A 26224-nucleotide genomic window follows, 5' to 3' on the forward strand; every position below is an offset into this window, starting at 1 on the left:
TATTCCAACTCTGACAGGCTGTTTTACTTTGTGGTTGTGTCTGACCGTGCCATCAGGTGAACCACAGATCAAGTTACTCAAAATACTTGAACAATAAATACTTCGATACCATACTTCTGTAGGAGGAAATTAATTTTTGACTTAGTACAAACATGAGCTGCTGCAAAAAAGGGAGGCTCCACTACCCCTGCCACACACGTTCAAGGGTCCCTTATTTGCTCTAGCATTCATGACGGTTCAGAGAAACCCAGCCACTTCTAGGACTTCAAAAGCTCTCATGTAAGCATACAGGAGCCCAACTGAAACTTATTCTTCCAATCAGTGGGCCAGTGGTTTAAATTCATTGAATAGAATGGAAGTTAACAGCTATTCTTTCACTAATACCTCATGAGATCTGTGATAATTCACTGGCTATACAATGCAGAGGCAGGCTTTAACATTACACTGGGAGGCAAGTTACTTGGTGAAGGTAAGCCTGAGCGTGTCCTGCTTTAGAAAAGCCATCACTCCCTCCTGACCAACTGAAGCGGTATCGACATTTTCTAATGGGATACAAACAGCTGAATAACAAACTCCCGCACTTCCTGCCCCCAGGACAGCACAGACCTGACTCATGATCAGAGAGAGCCCAGGCAGAGCGGCTCCACAGTCCCACTACTCACAGCCCTACCACAAGTTTTGCTGCAAAAGAACCTCGTTCTTGTTGAGGACAAACCACCTTTTCTCTGGCTAACAAGGCTACAATAACAAATTGAATATATTCAGAAATATAGCACAGGAGTGTACTCTCATCTACCGATTTTTTAGTTGTGCTTACTATTAACCACTAACAGTTTAGTTAATACCCTTGGACAGTTCACTGCAGTTTTCAATCGCTGTAAATGCAGAGACCTCATATGTCACCCATTACACACTGTTCAGCCATTGTATGAAAAACATGTTTATCTTTAAAGCTTCCAATGTAACTGCACTGTTATATTGAAATGTTCTTTGAGATCATCCAGGATATTACAAAGATGCTTGTTTAAAAAGTCTCTTCCAGCTGTTCTATGTGTATATTAGGAGCATTACAAAGGCATCAAATACTCATTAGTGATGAGATCATCCTAACGAAAAAAAACATACTAATACACATCTTGGATACAAACAATTACAGTGAGATATTGAACACAGGAGGAAGAACATAACTCCAAGAGGAGAGCAGAGAGCATCACACTCATTGCAGGGTCCCACTGAAAGTGAGCAACAGCATGATTTCCCTTCACTGGCACAACAGCCCTTGGACAGCATGCTCTCAGGAAATGACTCTCCAACTCCACCAGCTATGGCCTAGTTAACAAAATAGCACAGAGCACCTAACAAGAAGCAGCTTTGAAGAAAAAGCAAACAAACCCATGTGTAACCAATGGAGAAGGAAGGCCGAAGGACTTGAGGCCAGAACATGAGTTTCATCATCACTTCAGGACATGAATCGTTGGATAAATCCATTAACAAAGAGGACCTGTGCTACACCACCTTCAAATTTCTGCCATTAAATCCTCCTAGAAATAATGCTAAACAATTGTATCAGGATCAGACACCTACTGACTGGTTTAGAATTAGGATTAGATTTAGATTAGATTTAGGATTAAGGGGAAGACACAGTGACTGCAGAAAGTTATGGTCCCAACGTGAACCTGTTCTGTTTGCAGCACATGAAGCCAACCAAGCAGTAGCATGAACCCTCAAAAAAGCATTCCAGCAAGAGATGCCACCAGGGAGCACAGGGACATCAGTATACAGGTTAGTTCCCTCCAAAAATTTAAGGAAAGCAACTGGAACAAGATGACAACACAGGTATCAGAACTGAATCAACTTAATTAGATCAGTCAACTAGTACTAAAAATGTTGATTGCTTCAATTAAATTACTTCAGTCCACTAGGCCAAAACAGCACTGATTCATTGCTCAAAAATCCTCCTGGGTAAATCCTGATTTCATTCCACTTTTTCTTTGAGCAATCTTGTCAAGTCATAGACAGTTACATGAATGCTTGACCTATAAAACCACTTGAAGTGCATTATTATTTCTCAAGAGAAAGAGGGAAAATGCATTCTAGGACTCTTCAAGGCAGGAAAAAAAAAACAAACGAGTCCTTTGTTAGCGACTTTTACTTGAAATGTTTTAGACAATATTTTTGGTTAATCCTTTACATAATGCTTGTGTAATGTTGAAACAAACAGAAGAAAACCAAACCAGCTTATTCTCCACATACAAGAAGATTTTTTCACTACCATTAAGCAGTTCAACACTCAGGACTTTTCAATTAGAATTCTTTTCTCCTGAATCATATCAATCAAGTTGAAGCTCAGGCTAGCATTTATAAGAGCTGACTTATAGGCTTCTTGTTGCATTGAGATCCACTAAATGCATCAGAGACATCAGCATTAGCATTAAGGAACTTGATATTTTTCAAATTGTTTTATTTAAAAAAAAAAAAAAAAAAAAATCAACCATCACAGTCTTAAACATTATTTTATCTTGGGCATTGCTGAAATTGCTGAAAACCCTAGCTTTGCTAGTTTCCAAAAAGAAAAAAGATTTCAAGAGAACACAAGTAACACAACCAGATCTATTTCAGGGTTGCTTTTATTCTTCTGTTACTGGCATGAAGCATTCCTTACTCTGATATTTCAGTTGCTTTTTTTCCCTTGGTAAAGAAACCATTACTAAGTCAGATAACTGGCCTTTTAACAGAAGGCACTACAGAAGCATTTGTCAAGTATTACAATTACAACAATTCTAATCTTCAGAAAAACCTCAGAGACCTTCCTATGATGCATACTTGAGCTCTCTTACTTTCATCTGTGATGGTAAAGGTGATCACAGAGATCAAACATTAGCACTGGGAGAAGGAAAATAAATGCAGTGAACAATATGGCCATGAGCACTATTTTAGCAAGAAAAATAACTACTACTGGCCTAGTTCCAAAAAGCAACTGAGACAAGTAATTTCCAAAGTAATCTCTGAATAATTTTCTTGCCAATTTACTCAAATACCTATTACTTTTTCAGCTTGAAGGTGAATATATCCCCCAGAAAAATTAATTACTGCTTCGAACTCATTAGCACTACAAAAGAAAATTTTGCCAGACTGACCTAACATTTCAAAGCAGAAAATACAGAAATCTGGCAACTTTTACAAATTATATAGTTTAAAAGATCATCTCCAAAGTCAAAGTCTACCCTAATGCAGAAAACTGAACTCACACGTTAACTTGTATCATGTTGCACAAACCATGCATGGGATTTAATGCAGTTCTACATGCTGCTGTAAGTTGTCTCCCAATGATGCAAGAAAAGATTTGCATTTCATCTGAAAAGCAGTTTTGGTACAGTCGCAGATTTCCCACTCCCTTGCTTTGGTATGACTGATTCTACTTCCTGCAAATATATAGTGTTTTTCTTTTTTAAAAAAAAAAGGATGGCAGGTAGAGTAAAAGAACTTACTCCATGAGTTAAGACACTTCTCAGAACATCATAATTTATCTATGACTTGCCAAAAGGTCAACCACCTTGCTCCTAATCAGATACCACAAACCTCTGCAGTTCAGCATCCATGAGTCTAAAACCAAGCAAAACAGGCAAAAAGTCTGACAGTCCCTTCAATAAAACCGTTGCCATTGTCATACCTCCAAAAGGGGCAGGGGGAGGTTTTGAAGAATTACTGAGATAAGAGCAGTCAGCAACAATGTGATCCATATGACTTTAAAGTGATTATGCTGGCTCTTCAAACAGCCCTGCATGGAAGATGCCAGGGTTGAGCACATCCGTTTTACATACCAAGTGACCCAGACTAAGAGATGAAATAACTCATGGGGAGCTGACAGAAATTCACAAATCCACATACAAGCCTTTCATGTTTCAGTCAAAAGCAGAGGCTCATAGATGAGCCCTATGCATTTGACACAGCCATGGCCATCGGGCATGAGGACTCCACAGGGAGAACAGATCCAGCTGCTCCAGCATGCCACAGCTGGAGGGAACTGCTCTGACAGCCCATAACTCGCTCCACCCTCTCCCAAAGGCTCTTCAGACACAGCATTTACATTCGGTCACCAGAGGATGAGCACACACCACGTCACACGAGGCTGCTGTGCCTTGGCTGCATGAAGAGTGCCGGTCACTCCGCGGGCAGGAGACCCCCCATGGTCGCAGACACACCTGTGCAGCCATGCCTGAGGCACCGAGAGCTGCCCTGCTACACAGCACGTGCTTCCCACGAGCAACCAAACTGCCCATTGGGACTAAACACACACATGCACCAATACATAAAATATGTGACCACTGCTTTTAACTTCTTAATCTTCTACAGATTTCCTTAAAGCAACTCCAAATTTGCAAATTGAACTATGCTAAACTATTTCAGCCATAGCTACATTTTCAAATAACCTGTTCACCTTTATCTATTTTCATACAATTCCTGAGGCCTAAAGAACCACTATGGTGATACTAAGTATCCAGTCACCTCCCCCTGATCTTTACATATTAATAAAAGGCAGGAATTCTTGTGAAGGAAACAATTTCCTCTTACATAGTAGCTAGAATCAAAATAACTTGAGGAGCATCCCTAGTAGGACATACATATTACTGCTCCATTCAAATTAAAAGTAGTAACAAAGAAAAATTTTATTTATTCCAAAATAAGATTGCATCCACCATCCTTTCCAGACACAAGGCAAATTTGGTGATCTATGAAATGAAGAAAAATAAAAGACGAAAATGAGGGAAAATAACCATAAAAATAAATGTTTCACTCACTCTTGACTCCAAGTGCTAAGGAAAATACATTAATTTAAAATTCAAAAGGAAAACAACAGAAAAACCCACCACCAAAACTGCTTCAGATGAAAGAACAACTTTTGCTGAGGAAATGAAACAGCAACAAACCTTATGTTTCCATCACCCAAATTCCTTTAATTGTTACTTCTTCACTACACTACTTCAATAACAAGAGTAATGACATTTTCAGTTATTTCCATCCCTGACAGGTAAAATCCCTTTTTTATTAAATGCCTATTAGTAAGTCTCACAGTGTGGAAGCTGCCAAAAAAGGGAACAATAGCTCCATCTTTTATAAAGTACACTTATGAAGAAAAGCACATTGTGCTTAAAGCAGCTGCACTTCATGGCATTACTAAAAACCTTTGCTTTTGTCACCTGGGGTCAAAATGTATCCTTGGTGAAATTCCACTGACTTAAAACAAGTTACACCAAAGAGGAATCCAACTCAATGCCTTCAGGTAATGAAACATGGTACAGTCTTTGTGCTAAATATATTTTTTTCACTCCAAATTCATCTCTCCTATGACTTACAGCCTAAGGGACTTCAGTTCTTTTTGTCATTAGCTACAGAGGATGAAATTATTTCTCTTCCTTGAGAAGGCATATATCTGGTCCCTAGATTTTCTCCACATTATAACACTGCCAGTTGTAAAATATTGGCATTGAATCATACAAGCATATTTCAGTGGAAGAAGCTTATATAAGAAAGATTTTCAGAAATTCAGTGCAATTTTCATATGAAAATAGCAATTGTTTTTCTAATAGCAGATACTTCATTTCTTGTTGAGATGCTCCAGGATCCCTTTTGGGAATGCTGGGTGTGGAGTGAAGTCTCAGGCATGTGAAGTCTAATCTTTAGTTAACTAAATATGCCCTTTTCACATTTTTATTAATTAAAGGGATCAAGGGTTCATGCAATTTATAAGACAAATGACAGAAGGAAAAGCGAAGAAAGAGTTAATAAGAGCCTGCAATACAGAAAGGATATTAAAAGAACTACAAGCAAAATCTCAAATCCCAATTCCCTTCAGAAAACAAAAGATTTATTTTTAGCAAAGTATTTATAAAATAATAGAAACTTAGAACTTGTTAAAGACAAGTTTCTCCTTTATAAAAAACAACAAAAAACCCAAAAAACTTAAATCAATTTCCTTACAAAGACAAAAATTATTGCCATTCCCCATTCTGTGCCATAAAATTATCCTCAAATCTACTTTTCATCAGTGGAGTACTTTCCTCCAGAGACCCTCAGTAACACTGCCATTTGCCTGCATCTACACAATTCCAGTACTGCATTATGGGCTTCATATTTCTCAGGAGTTCTCTGGCATCACCCAGAATCAGTTTTAGTCCAAAAACCAGATATTCAAACAAATATATAAACAGATATATCAGGTTCTCAGGTTTAACAAACACTTTGACAGACACTCAGCTGTTCTGCTGAATCAGGACCCACAATCCCACATCCTACTGCTCCACATGGGAGCAGAATTGTGCAGAATTCTACTGAAATTCTATTGCTTTTAGCTTGAGAGCCTTGCTGATACAGGAAAAATGAAGTCTGCTCAGTTCAAGCCATTCCAAGTCTGTGACACAATTACCTCTTCGAAAAGACATAACCCTTCTCTGTATCCTGACTCTCTAAATTCTTCAGAATTTTTGTGTGGGTTTGGAAGATAACAAAACACCATTTATGCATAAGGCACATAGAAGTGGCACAGGATTTGACTCAATTCAGTTGCTGAAAGACAGATGACCAGATTAAAAACGTAATTTACAAAGAAATAGATCATCATGCAGCACAAGAATGCTGAAAACTTAAGTTAGGGGACACACAGATTTAGTCTAGCTTCCCAGTTTTAATCAGTCTTTGTATTTAAAGTGCTCACTTTAAACAATTTACTGCTTGAAAGGTATTATGTTTTGTGTGAAATGAAAGTTAACTCTTTTTTAATGTATATTTTTGCATCTCAAAGTTATGTCACAGAGCTCACTGACATAAGTTAGGAATTCATCATTTGATTCCCTATTAGATAAGCATTTGGTGTTAAGATGTTTTAAATCACCATCAGGGTGCTGAAGGAATAAAAAAATTAGAACGATTTCCACTTTTAACAGCCAGTCACTGGTTTCTCAATAGCATTTCTCAGAACTGAGAGCATGTTAGTCTCCCCTGAAGAGAACAGGCATTCCCTTGCAACCTTTCCAACATGGCACAGGACATGAACCAGCCCTCTGCTCCTCTAATTCTCTGAGAGTGCAAATCTTCAAATGTTCTGAGTGCTGGTTCATCTCATCCTCAAAAGTCTGAACACCCAGACCATAAACAGGAATAGGTGATTTTACACAGCAGGCAGAAGTCAGCTGTTTGTGAGAAAAGTGAAGGAAAAGAGAGGTACAGAGTGAAATCCTCATCTATTCAAAAGCTGCAAGCAGCCTGTGCTTTACTTCAGTCCTAAGAATTCAAGATCCAACCTCTGTCCCTTGGTTCTCATCCTCTAAACACAATTTAAGCAAACAAACTCCACACCTCTGGGAACAAATACTTCAGGGAAAAAAATTACAGTCTAATTACATCTGGGAAATACTCAGCAAACACTGTTTAAAACAGAAGGAAATTTATGTGAGTAACTCCCAGTATTAATTTCTACCTTTTTTTTTTTCAGATCATGTTCTTCACCTTCCAGTGGAAGGTTTTTCTACTACGCTTTGAAGAATCATATATTGCTTTTGGAAAACAGCGTTCAAGGTCAGGGGAAGTTCATCTTTAAAAAAAAAAGAAAAAGTAGATGTCACGACAAGACCTGTTTCTTCCTGTTGTTCCACTTATTAACATGGCACACATCACCACCATATCTGGGGGGCACAGATCCAGAAGATACATGAGCTTGCAAGTGAACAGTCTTATTGAAAAGGAAGCACACATGCTCTGAACAGTGTAAGATTACTTATAAGAACAAGTATATAAAAAGAAAGAAAAACAGGTAGGATTACAATAGAGCAGAGAACTAGGGAGTAAAGAGCTGTTGGAAGAAAACCATAAAGATGGACCTAACATGAGCAGACAAACCAGTCAACTCAGTATTACAGAAAACAAGTAAATTCATCAATATATCTAATTCTTACAGGGTCTTTATCTGCCTGACCACAACCATGAAACTGCCATAAGGAGAGAGGTGTCTACACGTCAAGCACAGGCAATGCTAAATATCAGGGGAGTCGAAGGAAAGTGAAGGTGTCTTTTTTGTCTTCTTTCTAGCTGCACAGTAATGGAGGAAAGAAAAAAGGAAAAATCTAAGTTCATGTTAACAAGCATTCCTATTCCTTCAAGGGAAGACCTGTCTTGATGAAGGTTTGGCCCTCAAGGTCTAGAGCAGGTATGCATTTCAGTTGTCCTCTAAGACATTTTATTAAGACATGCATCATGCACCCAACTGCACTAATTTGCCAGCAAGTAAAATAAATATGTTCCAGTCTTTGATTTAAGCCACATTAGGACTGAATATTTTCACTCCAAGATTACAAAGCCAGACTAATTTAAGAGGTTATCCAAGGCCTGGATAACTGTGTGCAGTTCTGAGTGTTTGTGTGGAGTTCCTACTGCAGGTTGCCAGACCTTAATTTAATCCCACTTCAAAAACTTAATTCCTTCAGTCGGGCAGATAGCTTGCCAGCAGTTTCTCTCTATCCTGCCTTGGACTTTTCCACGAAGTAGAAAAATCTCAGAGTAATCAAGGTTTTCTTTGCAGTCTTTTTCTGTCCAATTAAAGCTGTATAAATAAAAGCTTATAAGAAATCCATGTACAAGACAAAAGCAAATTAGATTCAGATAAGCACTTAGCTACATCCATCCAGGTAGTATGAGGAGGTAGAAAAACAGGCAAATATTCTTCGAGTATTTATACAGACCATTTTCAATGCAGTTAGTAAGGTGTAATCTTTAAGCTATTAGCTTGAAAAACGTGCAGGTCTGTGACTCATCTCTGACCATCCATTTCTGTACATCATGTCGTGTAACTCCAGGGTTTTGGGCGTTTTTTGATATGTTTAACACACCAGTACATTTAAGAGCAAGAATAGAAAAAAAAAAAAAAGCCACAAAAAAACCCGTAAGATTCTATCTAGAAGCTAGCTCATTTATACCTGAAAATACAAGAACGCTGGAGCTATTATAATGTCAGCAAACTCCCCCCTCAACCCAGTAGCAGCAGTTTCAGTGTAGGACTAGCAAACAAAAGCAAAGTGTGCTCTGCTGCAGCAGCCTAAGTTCTTCAGAAACAGAGAGCAGGCTGGAAAAAGGCTCAAATGTATCAAAATCAATACCCTAGGGAGGTGGCATGCTGCCCCCTGCCTCCCCCAGGCTCCACCACAAGCAAGGGATTTTATTTACACTTCTTAACTTGATTTAGACTTCTAGCTGTATTATACTAGTACATTAGTGGACTAGTATAGTCCTTTTTCAGGAGTGAAAAAGCACAGGTCCTGTATGCTGGCAATTAAAAGCCAAGCCTGCAGTGCCCTCACATCACACTGACAGAGCTCAGGGGCCTCTGCCAGCACTTCACACAAGTAGAACGTGTTGTGTGCTCCCACCTGCTCTTCACCTACAGACACAAACTCCCTGCATTTTAAGTATAACTGTTTGGATTAAAAGGACTCAAGATCTCAAGCTGCAAAAGCTCTATCTAAATAACCTTCAGAGAGCTGTCCTTCCTCAGTTTTAATTACATCTGCCTGACATCTCTTTCCTCTTCATCATAGTCCATCAGTTACTGCTCCTAAGTTACTGCACTCATTATACTCTGTAAAGGACATGATCTCATTGCTCTCATTGAGAATTTACTGAAAAAATGTAAAAGCGTGGTAGAAAACCAAAATATACAAAGTAGGTACAGCCAGAAACCACAAAGACAGTGCTTCCTCACCTTCCCCTAACAAACCATGACCCTCCCTACTCCCCTCAGCTAATTTCTTCCCATGCAGGGGGAAAATCAGTCTCTAAGAAAGAAAGAATTCGAAACTAGCCCGCATCCAAGAAGGGTGCTGGACTAGACTTCCAGAGGTCCCATCCAGCCAAAATAATTCTGTGACTCTACTTATGAATAAGCATCTGATTGAATCCAAAGCTTTTTGAGAGTTTGTTTCAAGAATGTTTGCTAGAGAAAAACAGAACTGGGGAGTAAAACCAAAAAAACCACAATGAATGTCAAGACAGACATGTCAAGTTTTCTGAACACTAAATTACTTTCTAATAGTAGTACTGTTTGATAGCACATTTAAATTAGGGGGTTTTAATTAAAGCTGGCATTAAGAGGCAAGCTAACTTGATCAGGCAAGCATTCTCCTCAGTAGCAAAACAGAATTATGGTTGTGATCAATTTAAAAAGCTTTTCTTTTCTGTACTGACACGTCCTTTTAAAGTAGATTTTTATACATCTAGAATGATACAGATTTGCTCCAAGTAATGGCTCTTCTCAGCCAAGAGCAGCATTGATGTCCTCAGCTGGAGCTGCAGACACACTCAGACACACCCTGCACTGCTCAAAGTCTGTCTGTAATGAAGCTATTGCAAAATGTCAGCATCACGTACTATTAAACAATCGAAATTACTAATGTTGGATGGATGCCTTCAAGGAGGTCAAGCCCAGAGAAAGTCCCACAAGGCTTGAGGGCTTGAAATAACATAATTTTCCATGCTGAAGATGAAATGAAGCCAAATTGTAACACATTTAATTGCTCAGCCCTGTCTCTTCCAAAGCTGGTCATCTTTTCCACAGTGAGGACATCTCAGATTTAAGCAAGCCATCTGTCCACTGTCCACTTTTCCCACTGTCTCATTTGGACTGACTGTGTATCCATTTGGCCTCTTCTCCACAGACCCACGCTGTATACAAACTGGACACATAAGAGGCTTCCCCTTGCAACCACAGAAAGAACTTTGATAAACAAACATACTGAGTAGAATCACTTCAGTGCTTGAAGAAACTACAGAATAAACTAGGTACTTAACTCCACAGATCTTTTCTTTCTCTGTCACAAATTATTGCAACATACTGCTTTAAAAATCCCCAGCTAGGCCAAAATGTGGGACAGGAACAATCCCCTTAAATGGTGATGCATGTTCCCAATGTACAAGGACTCCATTAACACTGACAACTGTTATTAAAAGGTTTTTGCCAACATCACTAATGGCTGACTATAAATCAGGTTAGACAACTGTCCTGGTGGGGTTTACCCCAGTAAGGCAGGAAGGATGGACAAACCCAGTGACCTATTATGAATCTTTCTGGGATTTTTCTGACATATTTTTTATAAAGTCAAATAATTGGGGCTTAATTCCAGATTGGAGGCAGCATGGAGCTGAGCTGGTACACCCTTTCAGCCCAGCTCTGTAGAGAGATTTTAGCTGCCTCAGCTCCACCAGCCCAACCCTGCACCTGGGGAAATAAATCCAGCCTCTTGGCAGAGCCAATATTTCATCATGCTGGCAGAGCTACCCTGCTTCCACTCCCAAAGGCTTCCATATCAACCCCCCCTTTATAATACATGTGCATCATGCAATTTTTAAAAAGAAATAGGTAAATAACCTCAACAATTTGCATTACTACTGCAGTTCTTAAATGATTTTAAGAGTGAACATAGATGCAAGAAAATATTCTTATAAGAACAGCACTGTTTCTCACATCATACATGATAGAATTATGATCATATTAATTTTATAGAAAACCTAGACAAACTTTAGCTGACCTACTTTTTTCAGCATAAAAAAGTATTTCTGATCAACAATTCTAAATATGCACAACCAGTTACACTGAATGCATGATTTGCATAATACCACCTACCTGCAGCTGCAAAGCACAAAACCATCAAAGCAAACACTGAAGTCACACAACTTGACGACATTTTTGTAAATGCTGTGTCTTCTCAAATCAACTTGCTTTGTGGCTCTTCATGTAGATTTATTTTCTTTGAAATTTGTGGTGTTGCTTTGAAATCAAATCTTCTGGAGTTCTAATTGCCTATAGAAAGAAGTAAAAATAAATATGAATACAAATACAACTTACAGAAATGTTATTCGATATTTAAACCTGTCTCTCTTGTAAGAAGAGAAACAAAACTCTTTCTTGAAAGACTAATAGGGGAGTGCATTTTATATCACCACATACCCTAGGTACCAATAACCCAGTACTCTTCCCCCTGTATTTCAGTACTTCTTTGCAGCTGTTGCTCTCATATTATACATTGTGCAAGTTAGGATCAGCTTGGGAGTGAGGCCCTAGAGTCCTTTCTGTCAGCTAATACTGAAGTCCCACTGAAGACTGCCAATGGTACTCACACCCTCAGACATGTTTATTTTAAGTAATCAGACTTTCTCTGGGGCATATAAACATTTGTTTGCTTAGTTATCTGCTGCTACCTTTATTATAGCATGGAGACATGTTTCACATGAGCTCTAGCTGGCTCACAGGAAAATTGATAAACTTAACTCATAATTTCCCAGCATGACAAACTCTGAAAACTTTTCAATGCCACTTGACACTAAATATAAACAAGCATAAAACTGCTCAGCATCTTTATTTTAAGAGATTTCAAGACATGATATACCAGGTCAGTTAAACAACTCCAGTGTGCTATAGTAATAAATGACAATATAGCTGATGCCTGCAAGCCTTACAAACATTGAGAATTATGAGCCCAGAACGCATGCTGCAGATTTTGGAGGGGAAACGCTTAAGCAGAGCCACAGTATCCTCTCTTCCACCTTTTTTTTTTAATTCTATTCTCAGTCATCCAGCTGTCTAGAATAAGATTACAGATCAAGGAGGTAAAGAGTCAGAATGTTGGTATTGTTCCTTCGGGAGCAGATGACACATGGAGCCTTGGCAACCACTAACACTCACCATAAAGCAATGCAAGAAATTACAACCCCCCCATCATGGGACTAAGTGATAGCAAAATGCTGAGTCAGGATCAAAAAATCTAAACTATGCCAACATGAATACCATTTAAAAGGTTCTTGATGACATTAAAATGGAATGAAGTACAAGAACAAAAGGTCAGATTCTGTTATATAGTGTGTGCCATCCTGTGCACCAGCAAAAGTCTGCTCAACAAAAACCTGCACCTAGACCAGCACTTCAAGACCAGCAGCCCTAGGACTACAAGGAAACTCGAGAAACTCCTCAGCAGCATTTCCACACGGGTTATTTGGCAGGGACAGCACTGCCCTGTGTGCAGGGAGCTGCACCTACACACCTAAAAGGGCTGTTGGGGCCCAACTCCAGCACCCAGCTCCTGGAACCTCCAACTGGTCTGGGCAGTGCTGCAGATCCCACTGGGAGGTGGAAGCAAAGCCCAGGAGCAGCTCTGCAGGCTGCTGGGAACTGCCAGACACACACTTCTGCAGGACAGCAATGTATGGCTGAGCAAGGAGCTGAGTGTCTGTCACAGCATGGGGGCTCATGCAAGTCCTCTTGAAGCTCAGTGTCCCACTGAGTAAAGGCTAAAATGGACTTCTGGCAAAACAGCAAGACACAACAAATAAAGACCATTATTTGGGAAGTCAAATATAAACTGGAATAATTTGCTGCTATTTCTCTAGATGAAAAGAAACCTAACTCAACCTGGTGATAGTATTTGGTTGCTAGTTCAATTTTTAAATGCTGCCATATAGAAAAATGATCAAATAGAGCAAATAATGATGTTTCTAGTCAGTGTTATCTATACAAGACCATCATAATGTCCTGCAATATGTCATACGTGCAAACAGGCTATGAAGAAGCATCATGAAACACAAGTCACTGATGTACAGCCATTTCACCAACAACAACACAAGAGAAACCAGAAAAAGAGCAACTACAGCACATAGGCTAGTGTACCAAATAAGAAAACACAAGACAGTACTTAGATCACTCTTCCATCTGCACAAATCTCTTATTCCTCAGTGACAGTTTGATAATGCACTAAGTTGTGTAGAAACAGGGAGCATAGGGAAAGAGCAGGAGAGAAGGAAATTACGTTTAGAATCCCATTCTGACCCGAGCATCTAAACATGTTTAAATGTCAAGTTTCAATTCAACTTGGATGAAAGTCTTTTTGAAAAAGGTGATGTAAAAGGCAGAGAGAACACATTCACATTTCCATCTCTAGGAATGATTTGATTCCTACCACAACCCACTGACCAATAACATTTCCAAGGGATAACCCAGAGCAGCCAATATATGATTGAAAAGCCCTAAACTTCTACCCTGATTCTGCCAGTTCATGAAGGGCAGTTCAAGAATAGTGAAGACTTAAATGAAAATTTGGAAGAGCTTTCTGAAGAGTGAGCTCACTTGCTTGAAGACATATACTCACAAACTTAAAAAGGAGGGCAAATAAAATATCTAACTACATGAAAAGGTGACAAATTGACTGCAAGCTTCATGAATTTAGGATGAATGATATGCAAACTGTCAGCTCCAGAGCTGCAATTTAAGTCAAAAGACAGACAAAACCACTATTAGTAACTCATTTAAGACTAAACCTACCAAGTGGGCAATTTGTCAATATTTTGCAAAATCTGACCACATGTGACAGGAATCAGCTATAAAGCTACTATTCAGTGACCACTTGACAGTACCAAACAAACCAACAACAACAAAAAAAAAAGTGAGAAATTTAAACTGTGGTGCAAAATCTGCTAGATTTTGCCTCAGTGTGAGACCTGCTGTCACTAGAAAAAAAATGTGAAACCTGAAAACTAGTAAAAGTAGGAAAAGCCAGTCCACAAAATAGGAAGATACTTCCTTTGAAATAAGAAAACTGTGCAACGGGATAAGGAACCTAAATTATTAACCCAAGAAGTAAACAACTGCTAGTCAACTTGACATTCAAAAGAAATTTCCAAGAGAATCATCTTTTCCTTTGGGGTATATCTGGGTGGCTATTTTTGTAAACGAGATCACGAAAGGACACATTAAAAGTATAACCAAAAAATCCCCATGTGGAAGAGAAAGAGAAGAAATGAGAGTTTTGGGTTTATTAAATACTTTTTCATGCCAATGCTCTGAACTACAACAAGCTGCAAGGAAGGCTGGCAAAAGAGGGCATCTGAATCGAAACCACTCAAGACTATAGGGTCATTTTCACTGAAATCTGCTGTTGTAAAAGCCACTAGTCCTGGTAAAAACGAGGTCTAAAAAGCACAAAGACTCTGTTTTATTGAGAAATATTTATTTGCAGATACAATCAGGAATATGTGCTGCTGGGAACATCAGGAAGAACCTGAGTACTACTAGCTTTTATAAGGCTTGAAAGAAGACTGAGAAAGTGGAAGGGGAGGAAACATTTTGAAGTACATAAGGACAAACAGAGGAGAAAGCATGAGGTTTTAATTTGGTTTCAGGAGCCTCTGATGTCCATGAGAATTTTGATGATTAAAGCTTAGCTAGAACCCAATGAAAGCATGGTGCTTTTGAAAGATACTAAAGTGCTGACTGGAAGGACTGATCTCATTGCTATGCTAAGCTAGAGGACAACAAATGCTCCTTAATTCAATGGCATTTAAAGCAACTACATTTGTTAGAGCCAGTAGCAGACAAAACACAAATCACTTGAGTGAACTACCGTTTTCTCTCTGCCTTTCCCCAACAGAAATAGTTTTCTTCGTAAAAATCCGCTACTCATCTTCCTCAGAATTCCAGTCTTTGGATTTTTTAAAGCTAGCCTTAGAACTAAAAAGTCACCTTTAATACTAGAACAAAATGGAATAATTCACAGGTTAGAAGCATTATGTTTACTCTTAAAAAAAAATATCTTTCCCTACAGATTTTCAGTTCTTACTGACAGGCACTCCCAGACCATAAAGCTCTGTGGTCTATGGATGGCTTGTCACTAAGAAATTATATTCTGTACTGTTCTGCCACTGGCAGAAATGTATCCACTCCCACACCACCCTAATGCTCTCCAGAAAGGGGATGGGACTCTGCTCTAAAGTGCTGAAGAGCTATAAATGAAAATAAACAAGTGTACACCCTGAGATTAGGCTCAGGCTTCAGGACATTTGAGCACCTTTCTACTCAGCCCAATTCTGTACTTCTAGCCAAGTACCTATTTTGCAGTAGTCTTCTTGAAATCAGCAGTCCCTTTTGCTTCAACTTTTACACACTTTTATTCTGGTAAATTTATTTTTTCTTACTTCTTCAAAGCCTCTCTGCCCAGTCCAACCTGCAGGCAGCCAGAGCCATAGATTCCGAGGTGTTTCTGTTTCCTATTAAAGGCTTCTCTAGCATAGGAATTTGCCACATGTCTTGCTGAATTGGTATCTTATTGTTTAATTTACTCCTTTTATTTCTACTTCCTTAAGCCCTTTCCCCAATAGCCACCATCTGTTTCATTAATCAGCACCTACCTTTCCCACACAAGCTCTTCCTCTGCCTTAACTCTCTCTATCCTTCTTGTTGTCTAAACTTTTCCTTTACTGCCTGAAGAATAACTTCCACTTCCTCTGCTCCTTATCAGCATGGACTCTGGTAATTCCCTCCTCTTTCCACATGTGGTGCCAGAGGTTGCACAGCTCTCTACAACACTGCTAACAAACACTTCTCTACCAAAGTAAGCCAAAAATCCTCCTCCAAATCACTTCACAAGCACCACAAAGTGAATGGGGATACTTGAGTGAAGCCAGCAGGATCTGTCCCTTTGTGTTGTTTTGCCATAGCAACGTGAACCCAAGTTCTAGGCCATCCAAGGCCGCCTTCACAGCCAAAGCTTTTTCACTTTTTGTTTGCTTGTTTTACTCATGGCAACCATTTCACTTATTCAACTGGTTTTTCTTCCATTTGTCCAAGTTGCTTCCCTATGTAAATGCAATGAATACATGCATGCCATGTGTAAGTTTAAAAGGCAATCATTTGTAATCAAGTACACCCAATCTCAAGTAAAAAAAAAAAACAAACAAACCACAAATTAACTATATGAGCAGTTCCATAAACTTAGGAATAGAAAAAGTTTATTTATAACCCTGCTCCTATTAAAAATGCATTTTTGAAGGCTTCTTTTTTATTAGCTGACATTTATGATGTCAATTCTGCATGATTTGCACACATACAAGTTGGAAAGCTGATTAATAGGATTAGCAAATGTTCACGTGGACTTGAAAACTTGTACATATTTTTAAATGCCTGTGTCCAAGGCATATACACAAAGTCCCACCATTTAGAACTCAAAATAGTAACTTATTCATAAACTATGAAGGGAGAGATTCTGGTTTAGAAACAACCAAGTGGTTTCATTTTCAGGGAATATATGAATAGCAATGAAACTAAAAATCCTGACATATCAAAAAGCCCAGGGAAAAAGTAACTCTGATGTCCTGCAGTTCACATGCTGCTAGGCTTGTAATGGGACATTTCAACAAGTTACAGTTAAAGGCTATGGGAACTGGAAGAGTGCCAAAGGAAGACGGTTTATGCCATTTAGTAATTGTGCCCCTCTATTCCATGTGATTTTTGTTTATTTATATTCTTATTAATGTATTACAACGTAGCCTGCCATATTACAGGAACAAAAATATACACAGATAAGTCCAATAAAAATGTGAAACCATTCCACCTATTCAGTAATAGTATACTGGAGGGGATTTTGTTACCTGGTACATATTTTGCCTACAGCTGGAATGAAGCTTGAGTTTGGATGGGGCTGTCTATTCTCAGTATCATTTCAGAACAAACTTTCCCTTCAGCTTCACAATTTTTTTCAATCACGTGATTTTATTGCTGTGAGTTTTGATGACACCAGACACTGGAAGTTTCAGCTGAAGAATCACTGCATAACATAGCACAAAACTAAGAGATTTTAGAGAAACAGGACAAAAATCATCCTGTTACATATTCCCAGCACTTCCCTTCCCCCAAACACAGTGATGTACACAGCTAAATCTTCCTAGGCTGAGGGCAAGGTTTTGCTTACCAAGTGTAAACAATAGAATAGTCTCTTATAGGATCAGGATGCAGGAGAGTTTCAATACGTGGAAGGGAAGGAAGTGCATTCGGGCATCTTTTAGTGGAAGGAGTACACAAGACTTGCACAGGGAGTAGACTGGAACAGATTGCTTTTTAACAACAGCAGAAATTCCTAGAGGTTACTGAACCTCTACAGGAGGAAACACAGATAGCACTGCAGACAGAGTTTAACAGGACCAACATACCACAAGTAACCTGAGTACCAAATCAGAATCTTTTTTCTTTGTCATAGAGCCATCAGGACATCTCTAAAGGGAGTGGAGAAAACAAGAGGCTGGGATGCTGTACAGCTCCTACACTGTAATGGCTCAAGCAATCAGCAATCTCATAGCAGCTTCAGCCACGTATTTTCTCTGCAACTCACAGCTACTCTATTCTTTCACAGGCAAAAAAACCCCAAAATCCTAACAGGACCTCATCTTGGCAACAGCAGCACCCTGTCAACACCTGCCTGGAAAGACAACATTACTTTAGGCATTCTGCTTCCAACTTCTAGTTGGAAGATGGACAAGAAATCTCACTGATCTTACCAGGGAATACCAGCAGCACAATTATATGCCATCTTTCTGATGTGCATTAAGGAAGCAAAGATTACTAGAAACATACATGCATAAAAACATGGCAACCCAAGAAATCTCAAATGTACATTTAAATAAAACTCAAGTTCCCAATTAACCAGTAATATCTCAACACAACTAACAGGAACCAAGCTCATGTTTTTCAAATGGAACCTGCGGCTTCTGAAAAGTTTACCCTAAAACAAAAACAACAGAAATAGGAATCTTCATGCTGAGCAAGATCATCATAACTTGCATGAAAAAACATCTCTACAACCGTTCCTTCTCATAGTTAAATTTCTTTGGACTAATTACTAACTTTTTTATTGTTTCTAATTGGAAACAGAATACGTTTCCTGGCACTGGACTATCTTACTCTTCCCAAACACAGTAGCAGCCAACAACTTCACACAAATTTAATTTATCTTAAGTTTTACTTGGCTGAGTTTCTAATTGCACACCTAAACTAAACAGATAACAGCTCTAATGTACCTATCAAGACAGATATAACCCTAGGGAAGGCACCTCTGCAGAACTGAAGCTATAGCAGGATGGAAAGTTAACAACAATTCAGCAAGGATTCTTCCACTCAGTAAAAGATTTCAGCTAATTGCTGTTAATGAATGTTTGGCACTGTAATTTTTTCAAGACTGAGCTGTAAAATCTTAGGACTGCATTTAGAAATATTCTACCTAGAACCTTCCTACCAGGAAAAAAAGACTAAATCAGTCACTGGTCGATTTAACATCTCGAAATTACTGCTACACATTTAGAAAAGTAGTTTTGAAACCATGACCTATAAATACCTGAAACTGTCTGGGTTAATTGTGAGAAACCCACAAAGAATATGATGAAAAGCAAGACTACAGCATTAAACAAACTCACTGTACAAGGATGCAATCCTCCTTGGGAAGGGTAAAACAAACAAAAAAGATAGTAAAAAAGTAAACACAATTGAAAATCAGCACTTCCCATTACAGGGGAATTGGATGAGGTGACACAAACCAGCCCTCCTCACTCCTCTAATGGCCATGGGCCATTAGCCACTGCAAGAAGTAAATTAACAGGCTGAAATATTAACTACTTGGTATTTTAAAGTTAACTGCACACATTATCAAACCCACACTTTGCAAAAAAAGCCAAACAAAACAGAACAACAAAAGAAGCATGTCTTTTGGTCTCTAAAATAAGGCAAACTCTAATAAGCAGGCAGATGAATAGATTATTTCTTCAGGATGCTAAACAAGAATGTAAGATAAACACATTTACCAAAAGTTACCTGTTAGCCACTAAACTTTCAGCGGCACATCTTGCAGATAGGAAACTTCTCCCATAAGAGGCAAGTCCTTCAAGTGACACACAGTTAAAAGAATGAGTCAAAAGGAGTTTCCCTTTGTGTCTGTCAAATAAATGTTATAATTCCATTTGTTCAGCGGAAAAACACGCTCAGGTTGGAGCAAATATTTTTCATGAAAACTTTTATTTATAAGCACTTCACTGGGGATTTGTTTCAATCAAGGTATCAATCACTAGCATGTTCCACTCAGAATGAGGACACACTCCCATAAAATCTTTACCATTCAGAATTTCTTTTCATCATTTTACATTAAATGTGTAAATGACAACTGTAAAAAATCTTTGGGCACAGGTATGGGGAGAGGGAACAAATTCCTGTAATCATATAAATAATATATGCATCTTTCTGCCAGAAGGAAACTGCTACACCTCATCACTGGAGTGAACCAGATCTACAAGTATTTAGAAATACTGGTGATTTTAACTGCTGGAGGGAGGAACCAATCTATCACAGAACACGAGCTGTACATACTGGAGGAGTGACTTGGTTCATTAATGCAACAGCTTTATTACAAGAAAAGGCTCATCTTCTCAAATACCACAAGACCTGCTTTGTAAAATAGAACAGAATTTTGTTTCACTCAAATCATTGTCAAAAACAATATATAGCTGTGTGTGATGAAATGCTACCATAGCTCTTAATCACACAGTGTCAAATGCAGCTACAGTCTAACAACTTGTCAAAAGAGGCAAAACAAGGCAAAAGAGGACATATCAGTCTTCAACCCACCTCCAGCTTCTTGGCAAAGAAATACATGAATTCAGCAAATTTATACTACACAGCAAGTTCACTGGATACTGTGGGATTTTTTATTGTCCCTGACTCACACAATGTAACTCACCAAATTCCAACAGAAAATGCCTATGCTTACAAAGGAGAATCAGAGAATAAGTGAATTGCCATTATTCTTTAGAATCACTTACACCTTATGTATCACAGCCCCTGTTGCCTTCTGTGAAGGAAGGCAACCTCTACACAGTAGCTCTATAATTAACTTGTTTCAGACCCAAGACCTCTAGATAAGCTGTTCTCCTGCAATCTAAACAGGTCTCATGCAAGGTCACAACTGAAATTATCTAAAAGAGAGGCCCCTTCCAGCTGACTCTCAAAACTTTACAGCATTGTACAGGAGGAAAGAAGGAAAAAAAAAAAATCTGATTTTGACCAACTGGTGTATTGAAATTAAATAGACAATTACAGAGAAGTGCTAAACATAATGCAATTGAATTTGTTAACAACAAGCAGGTGTAGCTCATTTTGAAGTACTATTCACAGGATGAAGATGAAATTATTTTCACATTTTCCTCAAAAACACCATTCATTTCATTATAGAAACATCAGAAACTAGCATAACTTCTAAGTCGTAAGTATTTGTAAGCAGTACAAATCTACAGTTATTACACTTAAAATGCAATATATGAAATATTCTCTGATGAACTCGACAAATACGACTACTTAGATAATAAAGGTCATAAATTAAATTCTTCTTCAAAAATATCTATTTTATGATACTTGAAATAAAAAAAAAGGAATATAAATAAAGTGGTAGCTTTAAAGTCCTTCCTTCCACGATTTCCAGTGATGTGTAAATCTCTTTCATTTTGGTTACCACAGAGTTAATTGTTGCTGCAATAGCACAAGAAATGCTGCTCTATTGGATGACTGCCAGCACATAAAAATGCGAATCCACAGCGATGGATAAAGCAATTCCAATTGCACTACTTTTTGCTAGTACATTTTTATGGCAAAACATGCTTCTATTCATGAAGTGGCTAGAAACTAGCATACCACTGTTAATCACCACAAATATTACTGCTATAGAAGTAATGCTTATTTATAATACACAAATATTTTCTGGAATTAGATCAAAAACCATGTGATTGCAAAGATATTTACAACATATATCCCAGAGAGAATTTTCTGAGAGTCACATAAATGGCCCAAGACTTGGTAATTCATGTCTTAAATGTTAACACAATATTATTGGAGGTATCAAAGAAAAGAATTGTAAGATAAATTAGGCAAAGATTTACTGTTATTTTCAAATCACATTAAAGAAGAAATTTCAGTTTGGCTTTACAGACGTCAGCATCTCAGAGAACAATCTGGAGAGAAAGTTTTGGGATTCCATGAAAATAAAAGAAAATCAAGATTGCCAATGGAATTTAACATACATTTTTTGCACCTTCAGTAGCTGGCCACACCATGTAATGCTCTTAGAGAACAATGCATGGCCATTGAAATATGCATATACTTTATATTCATATATATATATTTTATACCTCACTATGCAGTTAGTGCCATTCCAGAACCAGAGCTTACATATCTTGCTTTAAACCTGACCTGGGACTATTAATTTCAATTGAACTCTATAGTGTCTGTACTTGCTCTAACACCTAAAGCTGGTGGAATATACAATTGTTATCACTCACAAGCAGCAAATTAGCTACTCCATAGCAAATGCACCTTGGAATGTTTTTATCCCACCATCAGTGAAAGGTGGCTTAACCTCAAGTAGAAGCAGCAAGATTCTCACATTTACCGTGGGTAAGAGCCTGTTCCCCAGCTCTTACTGGGGAAGACCTGACATGCTGTAAATTCCCATTCTTCACTTGGCATTCAGCCATCTGTTTGTACATCCGTACCTTCAGTATTGGCCATTTGGCTGCACCAGACTTCACAGACCAGAAAACAGTATGGATTGGTACAAGCCATCCACATAACCTTCTTTGGCAACAGCCTTGATAGTCACTATTCCTGCTACAAAAGACTTAATCATTATGCCAATATGAATCGAAAAGGAAAATCATTATTGCTCCATGCTGGGACTGTCAGTTGACCTCTACAGGAATAAGCTAGGAACGACTCCTTAAAACCTAAAAGAATATCTAAAAATATTTTCTCTTATGGAAATCCTAAATACTAGAAATAGTTTCTTGCGAGAATGCAACTGATTTGCAAGTCAGCTTGAGCTCTCAAGATGTCTATATACAATCATAAATGTGACACAATAATAGTTCCACTAAGAAAATATTTTGTCTAGTTCATTATCTGAAACTTTGCAGGATTACTCAAAACATAATTTCTTGGGTTTAATTCACTTCAAACATCTTCAAAGAGAAATTGCACTGGAATAAACATCTAATGTTTTTGCAAGTCAGTAACGGCTAATATACCAAAAATTGCATTCAGAAGAATGGGAGTATGTTTACTAGAGGAAATTCATAAATAAGTATTTGAAAACAATATGTTTATGTCAATATTTCAACGTATGTGTGTGTTCCAGGTAAATTAACATTCACTTTCTAAAGAAATACTATCAAAAGTATAGGCCCAAAGTTTTAATAAATTACAGCTGTGGAAGGAGGAGAGACTTCATAGACAGAAAGTTTTGTGTTCCCCCTGCTGGTTTAGCAATTGATTTCCAAACGCTGTTCCTATGGTAGGCATCAAGATGCTGGGGTATGAAAATATGTATTGCATGCCAGGAACGACAACTGAAAGTTACTTTTTAAAAGAATTCATATCCTTAGTGGATATCACTTACACATTTTGACTAGATGAAGCTCTGGACACACAAAACATGCATCAAAATCAACAACAAAACAAGATCTCCCCAGAGACAGAAAGCATGTCAAGAGAGAAAAATTTGAAGTGTCACTTTAAACTTGAAAAGGTTGGACTGCAGCAAACAATTGGGGGAAGCAAGTTTCAGAGTAAAGGACTCTTCACTGAAGGAAGCCAATGACCTTGCTCCCCCCTCTCAACACGCGTCCCTCCCTTCCTCCCCCCGCCTGCATTCGAAGAGCAGCTCCCCCTCAGCTGGAGCTCAAGCCCTCTAAGCTTTCATGGGTTAAACTGGAGCTCTTCAAATGAATAAGCATCTTCCATCAACATTTTACTAACACTCTTGTTGGGAATACTTTGACAGGACATCTGTGCAGTGCTAATTAAATCCCAGCTACCAGCTCATGCTATGGCAGGAATTAATGGAAAAAGCATAGACTGTAAGGGAAATAAAATAATCTCCCTAAGTGGCAATAAACAAATAGATTTTGTATTGGGAAGACACTTCATTTACATAGGTAAAGTCTTCCACATATGAGACTAAAATAGTATCAGTCCTCCGGGTCACCATGAGGCAAACCTAATTCATGCCACAGTTAGTGAGCAGGCAGCTCTCTCACTTTGGGTTTTCTCTCAACTGGGGGTCTAATATCAGCCTGTTTGACCTCACCAAGCAAAAGCAGATAAACTTAGATAAGTATAAATACAGGCCCAACCAGAAAAATTTTTCTTTGAACAAAATCATGGTACTTATACGCACAAGTGTCTCTCTAACAACTTAGAAACACTATCAGAAATATTCTGTAAAAAATTAACTGTGCTGATGATCACACATTTGAGAAGAGAATAATAAATGAGAGCAAATAAATTTTAACAGCTACAGCTTAAGAGAACTAAGATAAGTAGATGTACATCTGGTTACACTCACAACAAGTGGAAAAGGCACAACTGCACATGCACACTACACCTGAAGAAGTCTTTTTTTGAAAGGGACAAGAAGTATCACATCCTGTGCTATTTGACAGCAATGACAATGGCTTTGGAATTACAAGTGCACTTGAAACTGGGGAAAGCTCGTGTTTAAAAAGTTTCTTAATTTACATCTAACACTGAAGCCACGTTCTTCTTATTATTAGGAAAGCCATACTCGGAAGCCTGCAGTGACTTGACTCCAGTGCATGCCCTGCAAAACACGCAGCAGTAACTTACACATGTCAGCAACTCCTCAGTGAAACAGCACTGAAGGGACACTATATCGGCCTTTATATTCTGCTCACTTACACTAAACTCACGCTCTGCTCGCACACTGCCGAGCTCTCACCTGGCCTCCTGAAGGGTACAAAGACACACGAGAGCACAGCAGAGCGAGCCTCTGAGGATTTCGCTCGGTGCCCGTAACTCGCCCAGCACGTTCCAACCAGCCGCACACAGTGACTGTCGCTGGGACACCTGTAGCTCCCCTCCCCAGCCGCCCACCTCTCGGCTCTCCCCTCAGTTCCCAGAGGGAGTCCGCAGCTCGCACGGTGCCGAGGGGGGAGCCGCTCCCGGCACTCCGCACGCTGACCGCCCCCGGCAGCTCCCGCACCCGGCAGAGCCCCCCGGGACCCTCCCGCCCAGCCCGCGCACGGTGACATCTCGAGGGGCGTAAACTTCGCGCCCATCCCTGCGGGGCGCCTAGCCCGAAACGCCGCTGTCGGGGCGGGCGTCGCTGCCGCCGCACCTACCTGGCGGCAGGTCTGTCCACGCCGCGTCCCGCGGGGCAGGCGCGCAGCGGCGCGGTTACGCCATGTGCACCGCCGGCCGGGACAGGAACACAGCCCTCACCAAGGCCGCCCGGCGCCGGCTAGTGCTGCCCGGTGCGCGGAGGAGGCGGCGCGGAGGCGGGGGAGGCGCGTGTGCGCCCGGCCGGCCCCCGGCCCGGCAGTAACCCCGCGGCGCGCGGGGCGGAGCGGGGCGGGGCGGGCGGAGCGGGCGGTGCCGCCATTGGGCGCGGGGCGGAGCCGGCGCCGTGAGGGCCGCGCCCGCGTGCAGCGAGCGCGCGCCGCCGCCCCTGCCCCGTCCCGTCCCGTTCCGCACCTGAGCCCCGCCCGCCCCGCCGGGAGCCGTGAGGGGACCCCGGGGTCGCGCACGGCCCGGCTGTGCTGGCAGCCAGCGGCTCGGAACTCCCCCGTGCAGCTGGGGCGGGAGGCAAAGACCCCGCTCCCGGCAGCCGGGGCAGCAACGGCCGTTTAAGTTACCGGCCTTGAAACCGCGTGAGGCCGCCCGGCACCGCGTCCATAACGGAGCCTGGGCTGCGCTCGGTGTCGGGCCCAGTGTGAGCAGCGGTGTGACGGTGCCCTGCCCTGTGCACCGAGGTACGTCCCTGCAGCCCCCGAGCGGGCCCAGCTGCCACCGGCGGCTGGCGCAGAGCGAGGCCCCGGCCGCCCCCTCAGTGTTGCCGTCCCAGCCGAGGGCAGCCTAAAGCCTACATCAGAACGAGTTTTGGCCAACACCGCAGAGCTGGCATCGTTTACAGCACAGCAAACTAATCCCGATCACTCGAGGTTCATTACGCTAGAAAATAACAGAAAGCACAGAAGGCACGCTTAAGGCTGTCAAATCCCCCAGCTTCAAGACTGTCGAGTTTTGGAGCAAACTGTCATTAAGGGAAGTACACCACGGATGAGGCCTTTCCACCTATTGCTCATTTCAACCATATCTCTATCCTTCATCAGGATGAACAGTTAGTTTCTGACACAGTCCAAAGTCAGGTTTATGCTGCTCTCTGAACCTATAGGTCCTCTAAAGGTCATGGTAATGAGAGCCGTATTAGAACTCGGCAAAGTATTACAGCAAAACTCCCATCACAGAATTGAGCCTCTCTCCTATTATTATCCAAATAAGCACTTGTTCTTGTGTAGGCATGGAGACCATGTG

The 26224-nt window shown here is 40.2% G+C and overlaps 1 protein-coding gene across 2 annotated transcripts in view; it reads right to left on the reverse strand.

The window, feature by feature from the left end:
- The window catches only part of TGFBR3 (transforming growth factor beta receptor 3), a 111105-nt gene extending 85872 nt beyond the window's left edge, over positions 1–25233 (reverse strand). Inside the window, exons 1-2 of one of the 2 annotated variants that reach the window (XM_014884131.2) lie at positions 25033–25233; positions 11666–11842 (exon numbers count right to left, since the gene is read on the reverse strand). In XM_014884131.2, the coding sequence (XP_014739617.2) occupies positions 11666–11726 (61 nt within the window). In that variant the 5' untranslated portion in view covers positions 11727–11842; positions 25033–25233. Of the gene's footprint in view, positions 1–11665; positions 11843–16215; positions 16529–25032 lie in introns of those variants that run through there. The other variant, XM_088169961.1, reaches the window with a different exon arrangement.
- Between the last annotated feature and the right edge of the window lie 991 nt (positions 25234–26224).

Source organism: Sturnus vulgaris, chromosome 9 (assembly GCF_052056855.1).
Source record: "Sturnus vulgaris isolate bStuVul1 chromosome 9, bStuVul1.hap1, whole genome shotgun sequence".
Lineage (NCBI taxonomy): Eukaryota > Metazoa > Chordata > Aves > Passeriformes > Sturnidae > Sturnus > Sturnus vulgaris.